The 27,386-nt window shown below is 42.3% G+C and overlaps 2 protein-coding genes across 2 annotated transcripts in view; both read right to left on the reverse strand.

Moving 5' to 3' along the window:
- Positions 1–1,421, reverse strand: part of LOC311628192 (protein MFI) — a 54,888-nt gene extending 53,467 nt beyond the window's left edge. Inside the window, exon 1 of the mRNA XM_084895165.1 lies at positions 1,176–1,421. The gene's annotated coding sequence lies outside the window, so the exon portion shown is untranslated. The remainder of the gene's footprint in view (positions 1–1,175) is intronic.
- Positions 1,422–5,773: 4,352 nt separating this feature from the next.
- POGLUT3 (protein O-glucosyltransferase 3) lies at positions 5,774–27,356 on the reverse strand. The gene is made up of 8 exons (XM_084893771.1): positions 27,082–27,356; positions 19,705–19,902; positions 18,831–19,117; positions 15,214–15,430; positions 12,900–13,096; positions 10,949–11,143; positions 9,584–9,688; positions 5,774–8,186 (listed from the first exon to the last, which is right to left on the reverse strand). Exons 1-8 carry the CDS (start codon positions 27,281–27,283, stop codon positions 8,061–8,063), a joined length of 1,527 nt encoding a protein of 508 aa, XP_084749897.1. The 5' UTR covers positions 27,284–27,356; the 3' UTR covers positions 5,774–8,060.
- Positions 27,357–27,386: the final 30 nt, after the last annotated feature.

Genomic DNA, 27,386 nt, shown 5'->3' on the forward strand with positions numbered 1-27,386 from the left:
AGATAAGGGGTGATGGCTAGTTGGTAGGAATGAATTCAAAAGATTATTATTATTTTTAAAATCCTTACCTGAGGATATTTTTTCCACTGATTTTACTTAGAGAGGAGGGAGGGAAGAAGGGGTAAAAAAAAAAAAAAAAGAAACAGGATGTGAGAGACATCCATTGGTTGCCTCCCTCGCCACCAGATCAGAGGGAGATGGGATAGAGCTTGTAACAGAGGTCTGTGCCCTTGACTGGAATCATACCCGCAGGCCAATGTTCTAACCACTAAGCACCTAGCCAGGGCTCAGGGATTATTTTTTTAATAGGGGAGACATTAACTAAGGTGACCAGATCGTCCTGCTTTCGGCGGGACAGTCCCGATTTTTAACAATTTTTAAAAATTTTGAACATCGGGACTGTCCCGCCAAAAGCGGGACAATCTGGTCACCTTAATATTAACACATGTTAAGATGTTGTTGGGGCCTTAACTGGTTTGGCTCAGTGGATAGAGCGTCAGCCTGCGGACTGAAGGGTCCCAGGTTCCATTCCCGTCAAGGACATGTACCTTGGTTGCGGGCACATGCCCAGTTGGGGGGTGTGCAGGAGACAGTTGATCAATGTTTCTCATTGGTGTTTCTAACTCTATCCCTCTCCCTTCCTCTCTGTAAAAAATTAATAAAATGTATATTAAAAAAAGATGTTGGGTATGATCCAAAAGTGAGAGAGAAATTAAGTGTGAAAGAGAGAGATAAATTTAAGGGTAAAAGTCTTTTGAGTAGGTTTAAGAGGACAAGGTCCAGGAATAAAAAGGGGAGTAAGGACAGTTGGTGGCCTGAGATTTAAAAACACACACACACCAAAAATAAAACAACGCCAATGTCATAAGGTTATGAGGAGGCTCCAAAGAAATTAACCAATGCGAGACCACTTCGTAAACCCTAAGATACTAAAAAGTACTATCAAACTATAGTCCGGGTAATGAAAGATTTTACTTGCAGATTTGGAGATACAGTGTTTTTCTCCATACCACATCAACCACTTTTATTACATCTCCTGGCTCCGCTGACCTTTTCAAGCTCCACGAGGAAAAGCCTACAAGATAAATCTCTAGATTCTCCGTCCCACTGACTTGAGAAAGCTGGGAAAATAGTATTAAGATTCACACACCGGGACTAGAACCTATTCTTCCCACCTTGTTTCTCCTCCTGTTTGACTGATTCCAGTTTTGTGATCTTTACAGGTTCTGTCGTTTCGCTTTTCCTTTTTCCCTGCGATCCTATGCCAAAGGCAGATGAAGGAAAACATCTACTACACCACTCCTTAAACACGCCTTTCCCTTTCCCATCTCTCAACAACTAATGGGAAAGCGAAACACCATTTCAGGGGTCGAACAGAAAAAAAAAAAACCCGGGAAACATGTGAGGTTGGTTAGCGAGTGTTTCCCTCCGCCCGGAGGCGGGCTGCGCGGCGGGGGTGCAGGGGCGCCGGGGTGCGGGGTGCGAGCGCGGGCGGCCGGGGGCTCGGTCGTCCCGGGGCGGCGGAGGGAGCGCGAGGGGCGGATCCTGGGCGAGGAGTCGGCTGGAGGCCTAGCGGGCGCTACAGAGAAACAAAACGTCCTCCAGCGCAAGACGGAGCACGGCCCACGACAGCCCCGGGCCTTTAGGCCTTCGAGACGAAGAGGAACCCCGCCTCCAAAAAGGGGGGCGGCCCGGCTGAGAGGGCGGGGTCACCATTCCCTTCACCTGCCAATCGCCGCTGGCCTGGGCTCTTCGGGGCTCGGCTTCTGGCCTCGGTAACTGCGCAGGCGGAAATGACGTAATTCTAGTTCCGTTCCGTTTCTCCTCTTGGCTCCGCCCCGGCCTCGCCCCCTGGCCCCGCCCCGCCCCTCCATCTACTTCCTCCACCCGCGAGTTCCGAACCCAGAACCCAAACCTTAGAACGAGAGCACGGCGGTTGGAGCTGTTAGAAGCCCTCAAGGCCATCGCCAGTGGCTTTCAGACAAAGGATTTTAGGAGGGAAACCAAAGTGATTTTCTGCGAAATTGGACTCAGTATGTTATACATTCCGGTCACTTCAACCAGGATTTTAAAGATGTTGGAGAAACACAGTGAAATCTTTTTTATGTAATTAATTTATTCATTTGCACATAAGAAAACTGGTCTTTCCTGTCATTTGACAGGTCTTGCCCAGTATAAAAGAATAAGTGACACACTACCGACCGCAATCCAATGCTACTTCTGAATGGAAGCTCTTTAGCTGGTTAACTCTAAAACAATTGACTGAAAACAAGTGACCTCTTAAATGAATTTTCAGATAACCTTAAAAGATACAAATACTGTACATCTAAAGCAAGTTTGAGTTGCTTGAAATCTAAATATCTCACACTTTGGCAATGCTTTAGTTTGTCAACGATTATTGCAATGTCAAATACTCTTGTTCAGAAACTGTCCAGCTCTGCTATTTCCTTCCTGTGCTCCTGCATGTAATACAGTCAGTTTGTAAGAAAGATGATTTGTGGCGGGAAAACACTGGGGGGAAAAATTCCCTATATGATAACATTTATGCTGGAGAAATTCCCTGTAGGCTAATTCAGTGATTCACTGAGCTTCCAAAATTTTATATGGAACCAAAAAAGACCCCCAAATAGCCACAGCAATCTTGAGGAAGAACAAAGTTGGAGGAATCACAATACCAGATTTCAAGTTATACTACAAAACCACTGTAATCAACAGGCACAAGACCAATGAAACAGAACAGAGACCCCATTATGTGTACTTATACTTAATTTTTTAATCTTGTAGAAACTATGTTTAAATTTGAATTTATTCAAAACTACTAAACTGCACAACATGTTTGAATGTGCTTATGTTACTGAATTATATTCTTAAATATGGTTAAAATGGTAAACATGTATATTTTACCAAATTTTAAAAAATTGAAATAGAAAAGTACAAAACTAAGCAAGTAATTAAGAAAAAAATTTTTAAATGTAAAAAATAAATGAAATAGAAAAATTACATTTAAGGATCATTGCCTTGTTTATATATTACTTTTAAAATAAGTCCTGCATGGAGACCAGGGGCAGACTAGAGGGGGCCAATGGGGGAGATATGTAATACTTTCAACAATAAACATTAAAATATAAAATAAAATAAGCCCTGCATGTGTGCTCTCCCTCCTGGGAGTATGCCAGTGCCTTTTCCTGCCCCCCCCCCCCCCCATGCATTTCCTAAACTCTAAGGGACCCAGGAGACTTTCAACCAGAGCAGCAATGGGCAGTGGCAGTTAGTCCTTGGCAAGCCACCTGAACTTGTCCCCAAGACCCCCTTTTCTATATCAGAGGGGAAAGGAGAAAGAGAGAGAGATAGAAACATCAATGAAGAGAGAGAATCATTGATTGGCTGCATCCTACAGGGGACAGAACCTGCAACCCAGAGGTGTGGAGGAAGCTGGAGACTGAGTTCAATCACCTGGCCAATGATTAAATCAACCTACAGAATAAGATCCAAACACATTCTGGACACCGAAGCTCAGTAGAGCTTCCTGGTTGGTGAACATGTTGATGTGTAGGGAGGATGACATGTCCTAACTCCCCAGGAAGAGGGTGTGAAAGCTCTGTGCTCCCTCCCACACCTGCCCTATGTATATTATTTAAAAATTAAACTGTAATAACCAAGTATGGCATTTTCCTTGGTTCCATTGAAACAGAAGAGACAGCTCACAAAAATATTTGTGTGATTTTTTTTTTTTCCTTCAAATTCTCTTCCCCTTGCTTCTGGCTGTTATACTTCCCTCTACATATCTCCCTCTGCCTATCCTCTTCTGGGATTTGCTATTAAACCCCAGCCTCTTACTGGCCTTGTGTTTAAGAAACGTTGCAGTGTTGGTTGTCAGAGTAGAGTTGAGTGGCTTCCTTTTCCACGCAGCTCTACGGAGAGAATTTGGCTTAGAAGAGACTTAACTTTGATCTCAGTATCTGGAATGTCTCCACAAGAGGTTGGCACGAGCGGCAGTGGTTGGGAAAGGGTAAACTGTGAGGTTTTTTTTTTATCTCAGAAATTTTGTCCTCAACTATTTGAAGTCGAACATGTCACTCACCAACACAAGGATTCCCTCCTTTCCCTCCGAAGAAGAAATTGATATTTCTTCTAACCTTGGCCTTATTATGCCAGGGGAGCATTTTTTCTCTCTCTGCCTGCTATGGATGGAAAATTTATATCCAACTTCCCCAAACTAATGTGCTAAAACCCTAATCCCCAATGTGATGGTATTTGGAGACAGGGCCTTTGGTGGGTAATTGGGTCATGAGGCTGGAGTCTTCCGGATAGATCAGGATCCTAAGAACAGAGCTTGCTTCCTCTCTCTCTGCTCTCTGCCATGTGAGGGTACGATGAGAAGGTGTCAGTGCAAACCAGAGAGCTTTCATCAGACACTGGACCTATTGGCACTTTGATCTTGGACTTCCAGCCTCTAGAACTGTGAGAAATAAATATTTGCTGTTTATGCCCAAACTGGTTTGGCTCAGTGCCTGCAGACTGAAAGGTCCCGGGTTCGATTCCGGTCAAGGGTATGTCCCTTGGTTGCGAGCACATCCCGGGTGGGCGAGTGTGCAGGAGACGGCTGATCGATGTCTCGCTCTCTCTCTCTCATATCGATGTTTCTAACTCTCTATCCCTCTACCTTCCTCTCCGTAAAAAATCAATAAAATATATTTTTAAAAAATATTTGCTGTTTATGCCACCCAGTCTACGGTATATTTGTTATAATAGCAACCTGAATAAGACACCACACAGATTGTATTTTTACTGGAAATAACTGAAAACAATGGTGTCAAGTCAAAATACAGGGGTTGGCAAAAATAGGTTTACAACTGTTTGCATGGAAATAATACAAATAATAAAATAACTAATCTATAATAATAAAAGCATAACATATCAATTAGACCAGATAGCTGAACAACCTTTGGGACGTCATTCCAGACCTCCTTCCTGATGAAGCCACAGTGGAGGGGGTGAGGCAGAGGCAATTGGAGGTGACCAGGCAGGCAGGCAGGCAGGCAGGCAATCAGTTAGGGGTGATCAGGCAGGTAGGCAAGCAATTAGGGACGATCAGGCCGGCAGGCGAATGGTTAGGTGCAACCAGGCAGGCAGGCAGAGTGGTTAGGGTAGGGGTGTCGAACTCAATCAGAGAAGGGGCCAAAATCTAAAATCCAGCCTAAATCGCGGGCCAAATGGTTTACTGAACAGTCATAAACTGACAATGTCATAAACTGACAGCGGAGTGCAGTGATGACAGCGCGGTGCGGGCCACATTGCAAGGCCTGGCGGGCTGGATTTGGCCCAAGGGCCTTGTGTTTGACACATGTGGGTTAGGGGATATCAGGCAGGCAGGTGAGTAAGTAGGTATGATCAGGCAGGCAGACAGAGGAGTTAGAGATGATGAGGTTGGTAGGTAGGCAGGCGAGCAGTTAGGAGCCAGCGGCCCCAGATTGCTAGAGCGATGTCTGACTGCCAGTTTAGGCAGGGATCAGGCCTAAACCGGCAGTTGGTGGGATCAGTCCTAAACGGGCAGTCGGACATCACCCAAGGGGTCCTGGATTGTGAGAGGGTGCAGGCTGGGCTGAGGGACCCCCCAACCCTTGCACAAATTTTGTGCACTGGGCCTCTAGTAAGTAATATAAGAATAAACTGTCTCATGTACTCACAATTATAAACCTACTTTTGTCCACTCCTGTGTGATCTTTTCCTCTAGTGTTAGATTTCTACTTATTAGGGATTGAGAGGTGGTGATAGACGTTTTGATTCATTTATTCATGAAGACTTAATGAAATTATAGTTAGACCAACCCAGTTATAAATATCCCAAGATGGTTACAATCTCTTTGTAAAAAATTATATTTTTCAAAATTTTATTTACAAAATTTATTTTATTAAGAAAGTATATGAAATATATCCCATGATATAAAATTCTAAACATAGAATTAAAAACAGCATAATTGAAAATATAAATATCAATTTTCCTATGTATATCTTCTGTGCATTTATTGTCTTTTTCTAGGTTTGAATTTTTCTTTATTTTACAGTCTGACTCACACTTATAGTAAAAACATTTTAAATAACACACATATATAAAGCAAAAAGTATAAATTCCCTTTCTCCATCCCCTCCTCAGCTATTGGTGAATATCCTTTCAAACTTTCATCCACATGGGTATATTTTTGTTTTTTTCATAAATGTTTTCACATTATACATGTTTTTCTGGGGGGAAAAAAAAAACTTGTTTTTTTCCCCCCCTAAACACTGTTATGGACATCTTTCATAATAGAGCTACTTTATTCTTGCTTGTACTGTATTCTTTTATGTATCAATATCTACTTAGCCAATTCCCTAATGATGGCTATTAAGATGTTTTCAACATTTTATTAATAGAAACAAGACTGCAACAAATGTTGATTGCTTAGACATATACAGTTATTATATTCACTTGCATATCCTTATGTCCCTTTCCTTCTTTTAAAGATCAGATATTTTTCATGAAAACCAAAGTATTAAAAATGAATGGAAATCATGGGTAATGTGTGAACTAAGAAGGAAAAAAAAAATCATGGTTTTAGTAATCCCATTTTTACCAAATTCTATTCATGTTAACAAACCAGGGAGCCATTTAAACTCACTCTTTTTAAAGCCATGACTGAGTAGGTACGATGGAGGATTAGATGAAGGCTACTCCTTCCAGTGGAATCTTTCCAGGGGCTCCACTTAATTTCTTAAGCACATCCTTGTTCCACAGCCAGAAGCTGCCTGGGTTATCTCAATCAATTTTAACTGTTTGGCCACGGGTGACATACATTTTAAAAATTTAAGATGTTTCTAACAAAATATCATTAGCCATCAAAAAGGACCTGGGTTTGGAGGACAGGGAAATAGGAGGGAGGGCAAACTTTCTATCATCTCAGCTTTGACAAGGCCAAACTCCATGTACCATATATCAACGACACAGATTCATTAAGATCTGGTCTCCCTACAGCTTGCCCTTTACTTTATACCATGTACTCGTGCTTTTGGAAAACCTGAGTTTTCCATGGATACTTGGCTTTGATTACATTGTTCCTAAGCGTGATTTTGCTCTTATCTCATTAAGAAAAATTCTAATTGATTTTCAAAAAAAGAATAGATATGACTCCTTCAAAGTGGTTACATTGTTTTCCAGATTAGGCATTTCAATTAGTGGAGTAAATATTTCAAGACTGGGAGTGTGCATAGTTCTGGTTTTTTGGAGTGTGGTTCTTCAGCTAACTCAACCTTGAACTGGCATTACAAGGGGTGTGCCATGAACTTCTGGGCCGTCAGTCTTAAGTTTGGACCCGAAAGGCAGAGGAAATGTCCATTTGTTTAACCTAATGAAATGGAGGAGGGGTGCAGTGAGGAATGGACGCTTGCCTTTGTTGTCAGCTATTAGTGAATCCCAAGATACTAGGCTTCCTGTGGCTTGTTGCAGAAGTTTTCAAGTATCCCTTTAAAATATTAAAAAGAATTACAGATCCCCACCGGACTGCAGTCACCTTTATTCAACATATAGATAATGAATGGTCTCACCGGGGGCGTTCATCTATTTTAATAGTTGTGACAGATTAGAAACTACTAGCTTAAGGCACTTTCTTATTTTTATCTCAGGTGCTGGTAAAACTCAGCTAAAAAGTTATGAGTGAGCTTTTAAAAAAATCATTCCCCACTATGGAATCCCAGCTACCATTCATAACAGTCCTCCTCTTCTTCCTTATTCAGTCTCAAGAGGCGGCTTACTATCACTGAATGTCAAAAGCAGCTTGTAGAAGGGGAAATTGTGTGGGGTAAAAAGAAAAAAACACCCTACACAAATAGTTTTTCTTCATAACTGGAAATGGACGAGCAAAGGTGAACAATGGATTAAAAATACCAAACCAATAAATATGATGTGCATGTATTCCTAGAGAGTGATTTATATTTTGGTAAGCTGTGTTTCTTCATAGCTTAGATTCTGTCTGAGTGCTTCCATTGAAGACGCAGCCGGCCTACAAAGGAGTATAAATCCGGGCCGACTTAGAGTTCTTCTCTCGAAGGGCTCTTCCCCTGGCACTGGCAGACGGACGTGTCATCATCCGGCTGAGGAACAAGTTCCATCCCGTCACGTATTTCGGGTTTGCTGGACTGGCGCTCAGCGTAATTCTGGAATGTGTTTTCGAAGGCAACGAAAAGATTAGTCCGCGCTTCATCCCCCCCTATTCCTCCCCAACCAAGCTGTCATTTCCAGTTGCTGCAAACCAAAGGTCTGATTTGGACTGGTTATTCCAGTCCTAATGTTCCATTTTTCACTTCAGTTATTGTAGGCACTAGTGTAATATTTCATAATCTATCAAGGAACCCTAATCCACAATTGTATGTGTAGGTAGAAAGCCTCTACAAAAAGGGAGGCAAGCCAAGTGTTCTTGAAACAACAGCACCAATTAGCATTTATCCTCCACGGATCAGTGAATAATTAACTTTACTGAATATTCAAATCAGGTGGTAAGCATCTCAAAATACAGCTGGTGCTCTCGCCCATCTCTCCTTGAGGCCTGCAGTCATGCACGTTTTGTAAATGGTGACAGGATATTTGTAAATATCCAATTCCTAAAAATTGGATATTTCCTTTCAGTGGTTTCAAGTACACTGAGCTGGATCCTCCTGGTCCAGGGCCAAACCCAAGAAAGCCCTGACATGAACACATGAGCCTAATTAATATCGTAGGGAGGGAAACTCCTACCAGCCCAGCAGAGGGAACAGAACTCATCTAAGGGAAAGGTTGTTTCTGATAAAGAGCGTAATTCATCCTTTACATTTTTCTGTGATCGTGCATGTTTGTAGCCTATTCCACAGGCCTTACCTCCCCACAAAGCATCTGGTATCAACAAGCATCTAAGGGAATTTACTCTTTTTTTCTGCTCACAGGAAAAATAAGTTTAGGTTAAAAACAAGAGCATATGTTCTTAATATTTTTCTTCCTGGCTAGATTTTAAGAAGTAAAGGTAGTTTACACAAGAACTAATCCTTGGATTCCCAATAAACATTTGTACCGTACTTCCTCATTTAGCCCTAGGTGTTAGTCCTATTATAAGTATTTTTCATTTGTTTGTTTTATGTAGGAAACTAAATATTTGCTTTCCATCCAATACTAGGATAGCAAAAGCAGGACTCTTAAGTAGCAGGAAGAACAAAGAGGTGGACATTTTGAGTGGGGAGAGATGTTAATAACCTCTACGCTAAGCCTCTAATTTTTTAGATAATGAATTCCCTAAGGCATTTAGTAAAAAAAAAAACGCACTGACAAGATAGTTGGAGCTGTTCACCTATTTTTGTGAGAATGTAAGCATTGTTTTTGTAATACTGAATGGAGATAAAATATGTTGGCTACCAAGAGACTTAGTACTCTTCCTCCTTTAGGCTGGTCCTTGGCTTAACCAGAGTCCACAAGCTCAATCTCAGAAGGCATCCTCCTGTGTCCAAACAACCCCCCCCCCCCCCCCCCCCCGAAGCAAGGCACTTCGGCCAAGCATGACTCTGCAGGACGGATACCCTGCACTGACCTGCAGTACCCTGTAATAGTAGCAGTAAAGCCTGTGTGGCTGTAGCAAGTCCCTGGCAGTCAACTGCCCTTCTTTTGCAATCCTCTCGGCTTCTTCATCATTTTCCTGAGAGGTGTAAAAAGAAACAATGAATGAAGATCACTCCTGTGACCCACAGACAAAGCTAATGGTGAGTGTGAGCTAGGACACATGTGGGGTTGGATATGTGCTGCATGGGAGAGCAGGATCATGATGAAACTATACTTAGGAACAAGGCTATGGACACGGACAGAGTGCTCTCCTAGACATCTCTGTTACGTGGAAATGGTCATGCATGTTTGTACCCCATGCCACAGGCCCACTAAGTGCCCCCCCACCCCCCCAAAGTGCACTCCGCATGCAGCTTCTATTGTGAGGACATTGGTATTTCCCTAGATACCCAGAAAGTTTAGGGCTCATCATCTGTTCCCCATTCCAGCCTTCTCTGTTTGATATTAAAATACAAACTAGAATAGAATGAGTCAGTTTCCATGTTATAACATCTCTTAAAAGCTCCCTTTAAATATGCAATCAGAGGCCCAAATTTCTTATTAACTGTTACCAATGAAAGACGATATTGCTGTTGTAATAAACATTTAGTCACCAGTACCCACAGGCTGTCCTTCAGTTACAGGAATAGTGAGCATTCCTAACTATATTTTGGGAAGATAGCTAAAATTTTACCATGCTGCCCATAGGAAAAGCCATTTGCAAGTAATTCTGATTCTTTATAAAGGGTCATAATAATTATTCTGCCTCAGGCACCCAGCTATTTCCCTAACCAAATACTGCTTCTCAGAAACAATAAAGTCTTATAATAAAAGGGTACATTTTTATAGTTTCATAATAAAACACAACCACTTTTTAATACTTTTCCTTTGAAAAAGAATTCTTATTTTATGGGAGACTTGTGATTCTTGGGATGCTGTATATCATGCCTTCATTATGAACGTGGGCCTTTTTCTAACTGAGGGAAAAAAGGAGCACCATGTTGACTCAAATGTTTTCTTGTGCACAAAGCACTGCCACCTGGTCTTTCCTAACTGTAACTTGCATTTGAAGTATTCTTGCTTGTGTGTGTATATGCACAAATAGTGATTTCATGAGAAAGATATATACGTTATAAAACACTGGACTTCAAATATAAAAATCCTCAAAAATGTTGATAGAGGGCATACCACGTGATAACGATATTGGTTCTTCAGCTATTTCAAGAGAATAAAAACTTCAGAAAATACTTCTTTTGACTAAATTATGTCAAATAACAATTGTGTTATGAAGGAATTCCTGGAACTAATTCTGGTGAATTTGTTAATGCCTAAAGAAACGGAAATCCAGAAAGCGTACCTTGGCCCATTTAACTTTCTCCAGTAAGTCAGCAAGATTTCTTTTAATTGGTACATAATGTTTCCAAGACTGGAGTGCCATGTAAAAATGCTCATAATACGGGGAGTCCTGCTTCAGAACCAGACTGTCGCCCAGCATGAGATACGGATATCTGTAAGCAGCCACGGTCCCATCCACGTTCACTTGATACTTGTACTGAAAGATGAAAACAAACACAAACAAACATTTTAACATTTGCTTCACTTACACTTCTCATCCACACTAAACATAAAGGGATTCATTTCCACTTCCTAACTTTACTGTTTAACAGGTTTATATTTTATTTTGTAACTCATATTTTCTCTGTGTTAAAATCATAAGCAGCCATTAGCAGGTCAATTTTGAGAAATACAATGCAGCCCAGCCGACATGGCTCAGTGGTTGAGAGCTGACCTATGAAATAGGAGGCCACGGTTAATTCCCCGTCAGGGCACATGCTGGGTTGTGGGCTCGATCCCCAGTGGGGGGCATGCAGGAGGAAGCCAACTGATGAAGTTTCTCTCTCACCATTGATGTTTCTTTCTTTTTTTAAAAAAAAATATATTTTATTGATTTTATACAGAGAGGAAGGGAGAGAGAGAGAGAGAGAGTTAGAAACATCGATGAGAGAGAGTCATCGATCAGCTGCCTCTTGCATACCCCCTACTGGGGATATGCCCGCAACCAAGGCACATGACCTTGACCGGAATCGAACCCAGGACCCTTCAGTCCCCAAGCCGACGCTCTATCCATTGAGCCAAACCGGTCCCGGCTGACCATTGATGTTTCTATCACTCTCCCTTCCTCTCAGAAATCAGTAAGAACATATTTTTCTTAAAAAAGAAATATAATGCATTTAAAGATAAAATCTTAAATAATTTTAAGAAATAGGAATACCTATTTTAACTATGTCTATATAATGAAGCATTCATATTTCTGTAACAAGGTAGGAAAACTATTCTCAAAGATTTTATATTTACTAAACTGAATACTGATAACCATTTAAAATTTTACTTATACATTATTATTTTTTTTATTTCTTATACCCATGAAAAAGAAAGGCAATAGCCTGGCTGGTGTGGCTCAGTGGTTGACATTGACCCAAGAACCATGAGGTCACTGTTAGATTCCCAGTCAGGGCACATGCCCGGGTTGCAGGCTTGACCCCTAATAAGGGGCATGCAGGAGGCAGCCAATCCATGATTCTCTCTCATCATTGATGTTTCTCTCTCTCTCTCTCCCTCCCTTCCTCTCTGACATGAAAAAAAATATATATTTTTAAGTGAAAAAACTAATATTCAGAGAAATTTATAAACCTCTATTCTCAGAGTCCAAATACCTTGTTCTCATAATTATATGACACTGAGATGAGCAGGATAGACTCAGAAATTTAGTAAATAAATTTTTCTTAAGTAATTGATACTAAGGAGTTTACTAGCCAGTCAGGTTTTGTCACTGTTCACACCTCTGTCTCCTCTGAACTCAGGACAATGCGCTGAGGAGTGAGGCAGCAGCACCTGAGTCCACAGGGCAGAGGCAGCGAGACATGAGGGCCCCACAGTTAGCAGCAGAGGCAGGACTCAAGCTCAACTCTAGCTCCTGTGTTACTAATATGGAATTTATACTCTCTCAGTTTACAAAGGCATTTGAGACCATATGTGTAGGAGACATTTATATATCCAGTTTATTTGAAAAAACACACACAAAGAAATGCACCCAAACTCCAAGTTAATCCTTGTGCTATATTTTGAGTATTAAGTACAGTTCTGAGTAGTTCGGTAGACAAAATTAACAACAGGAAACCAGGCGTGCTGTCATTCCCATGCCTGGTAAGAAAGGGTGTGCCAGCTCAAAAGACAGGAGAAACTGGACCCAGCCCAGCTAGTCACCAATTTATTCCTTCCGACCCACCCAGGAAGAATTCAATGCATACCTTAAAGAAATCAAAGAACCCGATCAATTTGGCCTTCCCGAGCTCTTTTTCTTTCTCTTGGAAGAAGAAGTACCCCGTGATCCCCGCGTCCAGCAGCTCTGGGTTTTCCTTGGCCAGCTGCACCAGCTGGAGCCGCTCCTCCCGGCTGTCCCTCCCTCTGAAGAACGCCTTCTCCGTCTTATTGGCCCAGGAAGGCCCTAGGAGGTGGAGACCATAAAAAAAATAAATAAAGGTTATATATTTAAAACCTTTATGTGGTAAATGTAATCATCTTTAATCTAACATTGTCATCTAAGATGCTGAAGCTCTTTTGTCATCACCACGTCTTCTAAAGCAGGGGCGGGGAACCATTTTCTGCCAGTGGCCACTGGAGATTATAACATTATTCGCAGGCCATACAAAATCATCAGCTTAAAAATGAGCCTGCTGTATTTGGTCAAACATCTGAATAACTCACCCCTAATGCCTTGGCAGGGCCAGACCAAATGTTTTTGTGGGCCTTATGCCACCCTCTGACTGGATGTTCCCCACCCCTGTTCTAAAGTAAATGCTATTATATTTTCAAACCTTATGGGATTAGAATGCTCTAATTTCATTTCTTTGTCTGCTAGGGAGAGCTCACTCAAATGGTGGAGTTTCTGTTGTGCAACATTGTGCAACATTAGAAAATATACAAGATATTACTGGACCAAGTTCAAAGCAAAGAGAGATTCATTGACTTGGCCTGTTCACCAAGGCATTAGCCTCTTCCATCTTTTTTGTTTGTTTTTGTTAAGTAAGGACTTGAGGAGATTTTTTTCCATTGGTTTTTTTAGAGAGAGTGGAAGGGAGGTAAGGAAAGCGGGTGGGGGGGGGGAGAGAGAGAAAGAGAGAGAGAGAGAGAGAGAGAGAGAGAGAGAGAGAGAGAGAGAGAGAGAGAGAGAAGAAGAAGAAGAAGAAGAAGAAGAAAAGAAGAAGAAGAAGAAGGAAGAGGAGGAGGAGGAGGAGGAGGAGGAGGAGGAGGAGGAGGAGGAGGAGGAGGAGGAGGAGGGGAAGAAGAAAAGAGAAACACTGATTTGAGAGAGACAGATCAATTGGTTGCCTCCCACACTTGCCCTAACTAGGATTGGGAATTGGACCTGCAACCTAGGTAAGTGCCCTTGCCTGGGAATCAAACCCATGACCCTTTGGCATGCAGGCCAATACTACCGAGTAAGAGGGCACTTCTTCCATCTTCTGTGCTTCATAGTACAAAATGAGCCAGCTTTTGTCCGTAGACAAGGTGACCAGAACAAACTATGTAACTAAGTAACACCCACACATCTTTAATCCTTAGGTTGCTCAGAATTATGAGCACAGCACTTCAGAATACATGGAAGACTTTTGCTAATATGCTGTTATTTATACACACACACACACACACACACACACACACACAGGTATACATATACATAGTCATACAGACACTTATATTCTCTTTCCTGGTAGGGAAATATTCAGGAAGAAATATTTTAAATATATTTCTATTATTCTAAAGAGAGGACATTAGTTAACACCTGTCAGTGTTCTAAGGGATAAATCATAAGACACAGAAATTAGAGAGAATCAAACTCATTAGTATGTTAGCACACTTTTCAGAAATGCACTGTTATCAAATAAAAAGTAGGTCAGTTTTCCTTTCACATCATCTTTAGATGGTTTACAAGGAGTCTCTGGACTTGTCTATAAAATCAGTCCACCAACCCACAACACAGACAGGCTATAAAGAGAGGGCAGGCTTTCTTTGACTCAGGAGTTCAGTTTAATGAAAGGTGTGTTGTGCCATAAACCTAAAGCCATTAAAAGGGGGAAAGGAATTCAGATTTTAAAGAATCAAGAGAAGCAGAAAGAGGAAAGGGGAAGAATTTCTTAGATACAGTGTTGGAGGAATAATACCCGAATTACACTGCTATCATATTCTCGTACATATATTTTTTATGCTTTTCAAAAGTATCTCTCACTTCATCTAACAATATAAAGGCATTGGTGTCAGAATTCAGTGATAATTTTACCAAATATATGTGTTCAAATAGTAGTTATAAGTGACCAACTCAAAAGAGACTCAGCTCTGATAGGTTTGCACATTCCTAGCCCAGCTCATGCAGCTTTAATATTTGGATTAGAAGAATCCTAAAGAAACCTCTTTGGTGTATAGAGTGCTGTTTCTCTTTTTTCTTGGTTAGAAAATAAGAAAAATGGTTATTTAAATATATATACATATACTCTCCTTGACTAAACATCCCCTTCACCTTGTTTTATTTCTAAGCTTTTTCTGAGATAATGAACTTGAATTTACCTGTATTTCCCTGAATAGAGAGGAGATCATTTGAAACACCTCTCATTGCTTCGAGTGTGGAGTGAGTGATGTCATATGTCGGAAGGATAATATCTCGGGAATCCAGAGAGCCACACCATGAAATGATAGGTAAAGGGCCAGGCGTTTCATTGACTTTTCGGTGTTCCAAAGGCCAATCTCCAAGGTTAATATAAAATTCTAAATCTGGGAGAAGGACCTAAATAAACAAACAAACAAACGAACAAAATAAATAAAAATCAGTGCTGAGAAGACCTCTGTGTTTGATACTAAATGTTTCAGTTCTTTGGCTGTCTTAAATATCCTATCTGATAAAAGAGTAATATGCAAATTGACCATCACTCCAACACACAAGATGACTGCCCCCATGTGGTCAAAGATCCTGCCCCCATGTGGACATAAGATGACCACCACAAGATGGCCAGAAGGGAGGGTGGTTGGGAGGGATCAGGCCAGCAGGTGAGGGCAGTTGGGGGTGATCAAGCCTGCAGGGGAGGGCAGTTAGGGGTGATGAGGCCAACAGAGAAGGGAAGTTGGGGGCAACTGGGCCTGCAGGGAAGGGAAGTTAGGGGGTACCCAGGCCTGCAGGGGAGAGCAGTTGGGGGGGGGGGGGAGACACCAGACCTGCAGGGGAGGGCAGTTAGGGGCAATCAGCCTGGCAGGGTAGCATCAATCAGGCTGGCAGGGGAGTGATTAGGGGGTGATCAGGAAGGCAGGCAGATGAGCAGTTGGGAGCCATCAGTCCTGGATTGTGAGAGGGATGTCAGACTGCCTGTTTATGCCTGATTCTACTGGGATCAGTCCTAAACAGGAAGTCAGGCATCCCTCGAGGGGTCCCAGATTGGAGAGGGTGCAGGATGGGCTGAGGGACACATATCCCTGTGCACGAATTTTGTGTACCGGGCCTCTAGTTTCTGATAAAATGGAACATCTGAAAATAGCACCAGAAGAGAAAAGAATGCCTCAGTCATCAGTATCAGAGAATCAAGGATGAGGATAATACAGAGTCAATTCCCATAACCAGGAGTCAGCTACCTCTGTTCAGGGGTGACGTTTTAAGTTGGTCTGTAGTGTGAAGCTGAAATTGTACAGATGGCTATGAATGAGTGGGTTTCTTTCTGGCAGCTGCCTAAGTGAGAATCTACAAAGTTAGATTCAAGCCCTTGTTTTCCTTCTCTCTATCAAACCTCTTTATCGCAACTACCTTTGATTCTGGAATCTGCTACTCCATCTCCACCTCTGCAGACAATGTCTTTATCAATCTCCTGACTAGATTGTTGCTATAGCTTACTTCCTAGGTGTTCTGTTGCTAGACTCTCCCCATTCTATTATGTTTTCCACATTGCTGCTCAAATTTCTTTTTTTTTTCCTTTTATTTTTTATTAAGGTATTATATGTGTACATATCTTACCATTGGCCCCTCTCCCCCACTCCCATACATGCCCTCCCTCCCCAGGCTGCCCAAATTTCTAAAACCAAAGTTAATGTTACTACCAGACTTAACAGAACCTTAAGCCTTTAGGACAAAGTCTAAACTCTCTGGTTAGAACTCAAGGTCCTACTATTACCTTTGAGCCTCATCTTCTATCTGTTTATGTGCCAGTAAACTTTGGGTTACTCTCTGAAAATGCCACCCACTTTAATATGTAATTCTCTTTGGCCAGAATGTTCTTCTCCTGCTTATTCACTTGGCACTTTCCTTTCTCATCCAGAGCTAATGACTCACCCTCGCTATGGTTCACCCTCCCAGGCATTTTAACCTGGTACCTATTTTTCTCTCAGGCCTGTCATGCTGTGGTACAATTGTTAGTTTATATTCACATCCCACCCTCACTTCCAAATTACAAAAACAAGTCCCATGAGAATGAGGAGCTCAAAGACCAGAGGTGAGACTCATTTATCTTAGATTTCTTCCCAGTCACTGGGCAAAGAACCTGGAACAAAACAGAAGGTCGAGGGATGTGACTATTCACCCTATTGCTTTTCTCATATCTCTATATATAAAAGGGTAAGTGACTGTCCGACCAGTACTTATGGCACACAACAACCACCAGAGAGCAGACACTCAACGCAGGAGCTGCCAAGTTGTGGTGACTTGGGTTCTTGGGTGATGCACCCTGGAACCATAGAGGAGGGAGCCCAATTCTGGGATACATCACCTGACAACCGCCCTCTCGCAATCCAGGATCCCCTCAAGGGATATAGGAGAGCTGGTTTTGGCCCAATCTCTGTAAGCCAGGCCCAGGGACCTTATGTGCCAGAGGGACCAGTGCTCACTCTGCAGATGCCCTTAGAGCTAAGGTGCTGCCCCAGGTACAGCCAGCTGGGGAGGTACCATGGGAGGTTGGCACCACAGCGTGTCCAGCCTGTCTTGCCCAGTCCTGCCCTGCTGGCCACCTTTCAGTGTGCACGAATCCATGCACTGGGGCACTAGTAATTTGTAAGCTCATTAATAAACCCAGATCAAGAGTCCTCACTATAGAGCAGAGTTTCTCAATCTCAGCACTATGGACATTTAATTGTGGGTAGTTATTTGCTGTGGGGGGCTGCCCTGTGCATTGTAGGATGTTTAGTAGCACCCCTAGCCTCTACCCACCAGATGCTAGTAGCGACCCTCCAGTGGTGACAATAAAAATGTCTCTAGACATTGTCAAATGTTCTCTGAGGGCAAAATTATTCCTAGTTAAGAACCACGTGAATACCAGATATGGGAATACAGGGCAGGAAGAAAGCACCACCTTTAGGATCAGTTGCCCATATGTTCATATTGTAGACTGGTGGGGAGAGGGGAGGCAAACTGCTAGTCAAAATCAGAAATGATTGCAGCCACACATTCAGTGTGCTTGGGAAATTATACAACTCATATCAAGAAAATTGGCTTTCGGTTTAGAAAACTACCTCGATGGTCTTTCTGAACGAGAAATGTCCAATTGCCCATCTTCACCCCTTACTCTCCATGATCAGGGAAATAGAACAAAAATCACTTTGAGTTACTCTACTTAAAAGTTTTGCAAATGGGGAAAGAAGGGCTAAATAGAAGATTTGGGGTGGGAGGTGATTGACTGAAAGTATAGGGATACCTATTTTTTAAGGCTTTTGTTTATTGATTAATTCATTGACTGATTCTACTATGTATGGGTACAAAATAACCTTTGTCTGTGAGTCCACCCTCCAACAAACTGTGCCACACACAGTATCTTTCAGAGGTGTTTCGGGTACAACAAGGAAGCTGTGTTCTAAATTCAAATCATTCTGAGGTGACAAGAAGAAAACAGCTGCAGAGAGTGAAACCTGAACGGAAGGAACATTCAGCAGGAATGGAGAACTTCCAGCAGCGGCCCGGAGGCTATACATGTCTGAGACTTCACAGAAACCCTGGGAGCACCCTGTGCCCTACTTGTTTGGGATGGAGGGTGAAGCCATTTAATGTAAATAGCCATGGAGAACTTACAGACGCGCGGGAGGTGGGCACCTCATGTGCACATTTCCAAGCCTGGGGTCCAGTTCCATCCTTGGCCATTATTCTCCTAAGCGTTTACATGTTACAACTAAGTACTTAAATTATACTGTTTTTAAAGTCAATGAATTCATTCTCGTACCTTTCTTGCCAGTGATAGCAGGATCTCATCTGAGAACATTTTGAAGTCCGTGTATTTCCCTAACGGTCTCCGGTAGATGTGGTTATTGAGAATCGTGTAGTGGACAATGGCACCCCTCTCTTCCCCAAACCGTTTTGGAACTTCGTGTAGCATCTGCTGGAGATTAATGCTGGGAAAGGAAGCAAAATCTTTTGCAATCTGTGGTTCTTCGGTCGGACAAGAAAGAGTTTGCAGCCAAGCCTGGGGGTCCTCTTGTGGACACGCGCAGTACTCGTGGTATACGGGTCCTGGGGAGGGCAAAACACACACTTCATTAGCCAGCGCAAGGCAAGCCGCTGTGTCTGCCCCTGCTGTGAGCGTGGGATGGCTTCTTGGTGAATTCTAAGATTATCAGGATCAGGAAAAATCTGCCCTAAACACAACCGTGGTGAAAGTAGTTATGTCAGAGTCCTGTCGCTCCTATTTTCTGTCTCCTTTTTGCACCCTCTCTAGATAACCTAGTATAGCATATCATCGCTCCCAATATACTAGTACTCTTGGTCAATTAGCTGGTAAAGTCCTAGTGAGTTATAAATGGTTGATGGAGGTAATGCAACTTACCTTATGCGAAGAATGAAGAGTATTGGAAATGGAACTACCTAGCTAAATATACAATATTTTATTATTATTATTATTATCATCATCACTTATATCTCTTTAAGTTACTCAGTTTTTCTTTCCTTTAAAACTTCAAGTTAAATTGAGCTTCCCTTAAAATTTCAAGTTAAATGGAGCTTTACTTTGTTCCATATGACTTCAAGGTCTTCATAACTCATTCTGAAAGGCATGACATCTACACACGAGGCTGGTTCTAAATTGTGTAAGAATCACTTACCTTTCAAAATATAGGGAGACTGGGCCACATGTTCATCACCGTAAAGGACCTCTATCTTCAGCCCTTCGTTGACAGATTCATACATCCTATACCTGATCAAAAATGTCCCATCATTCCTGTCCAAAGGTTTGGGGACATGAATCCGGACCAACTCTTTAGGTGAAAGAGATTTGACTACTACTTTAAATTGTGCTGGACCTGAAAGAAAAAATATATATAAATAACTCTACTACTTTCGCTTTGTTGTAACAATTAGTGGATAGCTGTCTCTATACAGGAGTTTCTTAGTTTTCTAATATCAATGGTTAAAAAAAATCATTTTAGTTTGAAAGATCCTTGAGGCCAAAAACTATTCTGGTTTATGTCTTTAAATCAGGGACCTGACTCAACATTGACTCATTAGTCATTCAAATAAAGATTTATTGAGTGAACAAAATTAATTCATAAAAAAGCAAGGAAGAGATGAACTTTTTGCCTATTTGATCTTTTCTGCTTTTGGGTAGGTAAAAGCTTACTCAGGTAGTTAAAAATCTGTGAACCATGAAATAACAGAACTTGAAGGCAATCCAACTTTTCCTTTTAAGACATATATAAGCTTTCTTTGTAAACCATTATATCAAATAACCCTCATTTCCGAGGAAGTTTTCTTTTTGCTAACCCAAATTTCAAGCTATACGTCTAAGCCCATTTCTTTAAGTAGAGAGAGATTATAGAGAGTTACATGGCCATGCACAAATACACATGTGCACACACACACACACTCACACACCTTTGTAACTACTAGAGTTACTTCTCTAAGCTCGTTTCCTCAGGTTGAAATGAAACAGTTATGCAAGGATGATCTAATACTTCTTATCACTCCAAAATTCCATGGGTTTTCTGTTCTACTTAGAAACCCCCCTTCTCTTATAAGGGAGACATAGCTGACTTTTAGGCTTTGATATTAAGCTGCTGTGATTCATGTTACTGTGGCCCAGGTATGAATTCTGAGACCTTTTTTTTTTTTTTTTTTTCCAGAGAGGGCAAAGGGTGTATTTGCATTCAGTGCAGATCCTCAGGAGCTTTAAGAATCAAGATCTGCCCTGGCTGGTTTGCTCAGTGGTTAGGGCACTGGCCTCTGAACTGAAAGGCTGTGGGTTCGAATCCAGGTCAAGGGCATGTACCTCCGTTGTAGGTTCAATGCTCCCGAGTAAAACAAACAATCAATAGATGTGTCTCTCTCATGTCAATGTTCCTCTCTCTTCACTTCCTCTCTTTCCCTTTCACTCTCTAAATCAATGGGAAAAAAATCCTCAAGTGAGGATTAAAAAAAAAAAAGAAGATCAATTAGTGTCCTAACCATAATTAATCATATTTAAAAAGTGGCCAATCCTCTGAAATCCACAGCCTAACAAACAATAAGTTGTGACCAAAGTATTCTTTCATCTCATATCCCTCATTATGAAATTAAGCATATTTAATACAGGGGTGGGGAAAAGTAGGTTTACAGTTGTTCCTAACAAATAATAATAAAAAAATAAATCATGTTTCACATACTCCCCACTGTAAACCAACCTTTTCCCACCCTTGCATATATTTTTTAAATTACTGAGAAAGTCTGTATCTCCTCTTTTTAGTTTCTAAATGTAGCGAGTGACTTTTCTTTTTCTCTTGGTCTTATTTTATTTTTTTCTTGTGGGTCAGGAGAAATGTTTCTCAGTCTCTTCAGTTTAGTCACAGTAATGCTGTATCTGACATCTTGCTATTAGATAATTAAGTACCAAGCACATACATTTTTAGATATTTGAAATAAATGTGACAAAATTATGACAGACATCTATAAATAGAGGGGTTGGTTGTAAAAGAAAGGCAATAATATAATGTGAAATTGTTTAAAATGTTGGCCGGTTAGCTGAAATTCTTAACAAAACACATAAGCTACTGATCTGTGTTATTTCCCACTTAGTTCCAGAAAGGCAAGCAGACTGAAAACCGGGAAGGCAGAGCCTGGGGACCAGAGAGCCATTTTCCTTATTCCCTCCCAGACCAGAAACAGTACAGAAGTTTTCTTGTCTCCTGACCAGACAGTCCTTCTCTCCATAAATTTATGATTTTAATAAAAAACAGAACAAATATAAGACAAGCATGGTAATGACTGTGTGCTTTTTTCTGGCTACTTTTGTAGGAATCTTTCATGCCTGTGTCACTGTTGGCATGAAACAATGTTAGATTCAATGCAAAATAATAATGATCAAATAGAAATAAGCAATTCCAATCTCATAAGAGAAAATGAGAAGTAACTGCAAATTGCTTCAAAGGGAAGGAATGCGGATTTTCATCTGCCTGTGGCTGATATAATGGAACAGAATTGAAGCCCAGCTAGAGTTTTTCTACTCCACAAATTCAAAAGCTAATAGATTGAGAATGCAGTGACTGTGCAAACAAAAAGAGATTGGCAGTATCAAAGCCTTACCTCATTAGAATCAGAAATTCTAAAGACTTTTGATTTGGAAAGAAATAAAAAAACATTAAAAAAATTTTCACTTAACCAGTCCAGGAGCTTGAGGTTTTCACAATGCATTGCCTGTCTTATTTATTTTCTACAAGAACTTGTAAGGTAGGTATTGTCACCGTCATTTTACAGACCAGGAAACCAGGGCTCCCTTGAAGAAGTTAAGTAACTCACCCAAGGTCACATACCCAGGAGTAACTGAGCCAACATTTGAACCAGCTTGAATCCTTCTTCTTTCAAAGCCCACCCTGAACGCCCCTAGTCACACTGTGTAATGTCAGCATCCAGGCTCGCAGAATTCCAAGTTGGAGGAATACCCTCTGGCACTCCTGGCTGAATGGAGTTAGCGCCAGCCCCTAACCCCGCTGTTTAGGAAGTCTATTAAGGGTCTCAGCAGCTGCAACGAAAGTGTTGGGCCACATGCCCAAGGGAACAGAGTCTCAGAAGGCCAACTGGCTTTGCCTGGAGGCTACATGGAATCCTCCAAAAGTGTCTGGCTGCCTGCAGACCATGCTCGGCAACTATATTATGGTGATTTGATGAAAGGGCAAGCGCATTGAACTAGGTATTCCACAGCTGGCTCTGACATTTAGTAGCCGTGGGGGCCACGGGCAAGCATGTTAGTGTCACTGATCCTCGGTTTCTTGTAGGTAAAGTGAAAAGACTACCTATCCTTCCCATATCACAAGACAATTTAGGAGAACAAATTAAATAGAGCAAGTTTAAAAAGTAAAGTGCTACACAACTAGGGGGTAAGACTATTTTATAGTGATGCCATTACTGATGGAGGCAGGAGAGGACTGAGTAGAAAATGAATACAGCTGACCTTGGAACATCCTGAGCTTGAAAGGCATGAGTCCATGTATACGCGGATTTTTTCAATAAATACACAATCCTTCCCCGCCCATTTCCCTAGGTTTCACCTCTGGGATTCAAACAACCACAGACTGAAAACAGTATTTTTCATCCACGGTTGGGATTCATGGATGTGGAGGGCTAACTGTATGCATTGTTTTATGCCATTTTAGATAAGGAATTTGAGCACCTGTGAAATTTGATATCCGTGAGTGTCCTGGAACCAATCCCGTGACATGGAAAAACATTATAGTTAAGTTTTGGGGTTGTCAAAAGTTATATGTGGATTTTTGATTGCACTGGGGGTCAGCACCCCTAACTCCCACCTTGTTCATGATCAAGGGCACTTGCTTGTATCCTACCATCTCGCATATTCTAACCACCCTCCCTCTACTCCTTCTTTCTCTCCTCCTATAATATTTACTGAAAATCCCTGCCAGGCATTGTGCTAGATGCTTGGAATATAAAAATATCAGTAGGTTCTGCCTACATTCACAATAGAAGGAAATATTCAGTTTAAGTCAGAGATTAGTGAAGTCAAGATATAGATAGGTCCTTTTCTCCGTCCCCTAATTTCTGTCTGGGGACTCTGGATTTATTTATTATTTTTAAAAATATATATTTTATGATTTTTCACAGAGAGGAAGAGAGAGGGATAGAGAGTTAGAAACATAAATGAGAGCGAAACATCGATCAGCTGCCTCTTGCACACCCCCTATTGGGGATGTGCCCTCAACCAAGGTACATGCCCTTGACCAGAATCGAACCTGGGACCTTTCAGTCCTCAGGCCAATGCTCTATCCACTGAGCCAGACCGGTTTTGGCAAGACCTCCAGATTTAGACTATTCAAGTTCACAACACATTTGCTTTCTCTGTAATGAAGATGTGCCACATAACCATGGTATTCAGACACTATTAAATGAGAGCGATAATGACAGTAATAAGGGAATCTTGGTAAGTCATGTAAGACAATCTAGAGCTTGTGGAAATAGAGCCTCTTTTAAAATTAGTTCTGGGAGAAGAAAAAATTTCAGACTTACAAATGAATGACGGGGGCAGGAGATGTGAGAAACTGGTGGGGGGTTGTTTTTCAGCCTTTTGAATGGACGGTGGGAATCCAGTGTCATGAAAGGAAACAAGCAGAGTCTAAGGGAAGGAAAGTGAGGTGGTCTGGAAAGACTTGGTGAAAGTCTTTTTTTTTTTTTTTCTTAAAACTTTTTCCTGATTATAAACACAATATAACCATTTTGGGGGGAAATTTTCTTGGGAATATCCTTATTCTCTTGCTATCACCACTGATGGCGCTAATGAGTGAGGTACAGGTTAATTTACTGATTACAAAATTAGAATGAAACTACATAGTTTCTTTCCTGTTCATTCCAGTCTTAACCAAATCTAAGCATCCTATATAATAAAAGGCTAATATGCAAATAGACTGAATGGCAGAATAACTGGAACAACCGAACCTGTCGCTATGACATGTGCTGACCACCAGGGGACATATGTGAAACATGTTGGGCATTGGCCGCCGTGGGTGGGATGGTGGAGCAGGTGAGCGGGGGCACCAGACCAAGGTGGGGCGCAAGTTGCTGCCATCGGGGCAAGCCTCTGGTGGTTACTGAAAATTCTTTGCTCCTGCACACCACGGTCCCACCCAGCGCTTGCACTGGGCCTCTAGTCTTTTAATAAGTTACTTCAAATTTTTTAAAAATTGTGGGGGAAAAAAAGTAACATAAATTTCACCATCTTAATTATTTAAAAAAAATTTTTTTGGTTAATCCTCACCTGAGGATATTTTTCCGATTGATTTTTAGAGAGCGTGAAAAGGAGGGAGGGAGAGGGAGAGAGAAAGAGAAAAACAGCAATGTGAGAGAGACACATTGATCGGTTGTCTCTAGCATATGCCCTGACAGGGCCGGGGATCAAACCTGCAACCCAGATATGTGCCCTTCACCAGGAATCGAACCTGAGATCCTTTCTTCTATGGGCTGATGCTCTAACCATTTAGCACACCAGCCAGGGTTTAACTAATTAGTTAATCCTCATTGGAGTGTATGTGTATTGATTTGAGAGAGAGAGAAAAGCGGGGAAAGGGGAAGGAGAAACATCAGTTGGTTGCTCCTGTACTCGCCCTGACTCAGGGGTCGAACTAGTAATCCAGGTATGTGCCCTGACTGGGAATCAAACCCACAAGCTCTTGGTGTGTACCTAAGGATGCTCCAACCAACTGAGCCACCCAACCAGCACAGCCATGTTAGTGTACAGTTCAGTAGCATTAAATATATGCACATTGTTGTGCAACAAATCCCTAGACCTTTTTCAAACTGAAACTCTATAACAATTCAACAACTTCCCATTTCCCTCCTCCAACAGCCTTTGGCAAAACATTACTTTTAATGGCTGTCAAATGTTCCATCATATGCAGGTACCATACTTTACTTAGCAATTACTTTATAGTTGGCGACTTAAACTTGCAATAATAATAATAATAAATAAACTTACTATAATAAACAATTATAATGCTGCAAGAATATCCTTGTATATAAAAATCCTTGATTACATTCTGATCATTAATTATCTTAGGATAGCTACCTAGGAACCAGACCATCAGATTAAAGGGCAAAAGCATTTTTTGTAAGTGACGTTTACAAATGACATTTTCTAACTGTTGAAAATAATTTTTTTTTTTTTTGGGGGGGGGTACATTAGGTTTGTAAATGTTTAAGAATTGCTACAATTAGGCAGTTACTTTCCAGAAATGCTGGACCAATTTGAGCTCCATTAGCAGAGGCTGAAGGTCACCGAGTAACTCATTGCTCCCTTAAAAGCTTTGAGTATTAGTACTAACTTTTAAAAAACTGCCAATATTTTTAGAAGAAGAAATGGATTTTTTTTTGTTTTTTTTAATTTACAGCTCTTTCACTAATAGTAAGATCAGCAGTATTTCATTTTGGAACATGTAACTTTTCTTTTTTTCATGTAGAAATTAATCTTTTTAGTTTTCCACCTTCTTTTCTTTCCACCACCTTATAGCAATATAAAATTAATTTTAGAATATAAACTATAGGGAAGAAAAATACACCGCAGGGTGAAAGACTTTGAATCTGGGTTTAAGAATATTTTCTCCTGATTCTTAGGGCCACGGAAAGTCTTTCTAAAACTAAAATAAGTAGTCATCCTTTCCCGCTGGCAGTGGAAGGAGAGGCCCTGGGTAATTCTGATTGATTCTTTGCTGGTCAAACAGGGTGCCAGTTGGCTGAACATAAATGAGACATACATTAGCGAACCCTGACGGGTAACAACTTGAAACCAGCAGGACTCGTTGTAATACGTTGCAAAGGTAAGATGTGAAGGAGAACGTGGGAGGACAGCTGGGCCCAGGGATTCAGGACAAGATCCACCCTCGGGAGAGGGAACACCTCCTTTGCTCTACTGAGTTCCCCTAATTCCTGCAATCTGCTTCCAAGAACTCAAAACTGCAGGAAGGCCAAAATCTAGCGTCCAAAACTGCCTTCTTCCTGCCTACTGATCTGTCATTCACTCCCTTTGTGTAGGAGGTAACTGTGTCTAAAAACCCATCAGGCCCAGGCAATGTAACCCCAGCGATTCGTGGGCCTGATGACTCAATACCTGAAGGCACCCCCTCCCTCCGCGCAGAAACAGTTCCGACCAGTCAGAGGCGGAAAGGCGTCTCCGGGTGTGACTTACTCTGCCTTCATTAACGCCTTGGGCGCCGGCACTCGGAACCTCAGTCCCAGCGCGTTAAAGAAGGAGGGGCCCTCGGGATTCATTCATTCATTCATGCATGCATGCATGCATGCGTGCATGCATGCGTGCATGGGTGCATTCATGCATTCACTCCACTGCTACCCTCCCCCTTCTAATGTCGTGACCAAACCGAGGAGGGAGAGCGCCAGGGGCGGGAGCCACGCGGGTGGCGGGCGGGCTCCCGAGGAGCGCGGGGGCGCCGGGGGCGCGCGGCGGGGACGCGGCGGGCGGCGGGGCGAGGGAGGCGGCGGCGGGACGCTACCTGGGGGCGAGCGGGTGAGGTTGCGGCCCTCGGAGCTGACGGCCTGCAGGAAGAAATAGCGGACGGGCAGCACGACGCCCGCCCGCAGCCCGGGGCCCCACGCCAGGCTGCGCGGCGCGCTCACCGGCGCCTCGGGGGCCCCCGCGGCCGCCAGCAGGGCGAGTGGCAGCCAGGGCAGCGCGGCCCGCGGGAGGCGGCCCATGTCCGGGCGCTGGGTCCGGGCGGCGGCGGCGGCGGCGGGGAAGGCGGGGAGCGCCGCGGGCGGAGGCGGCACCGGCGGGCGGGGTGCGCCCGGGCGGGGCTGT

Source organism: Pipistrellus hanaki (genome assembly GCF_964339955.1).
Source record: "Pipistrellus hanaki genome assembly, chromosome: 9".
NCBI lineage: Eukaryota > Metazoa > Chordata > Mammalia > Chiroptera > Vespertilionidae > Pipistrellus > Pipistrellus hanaki.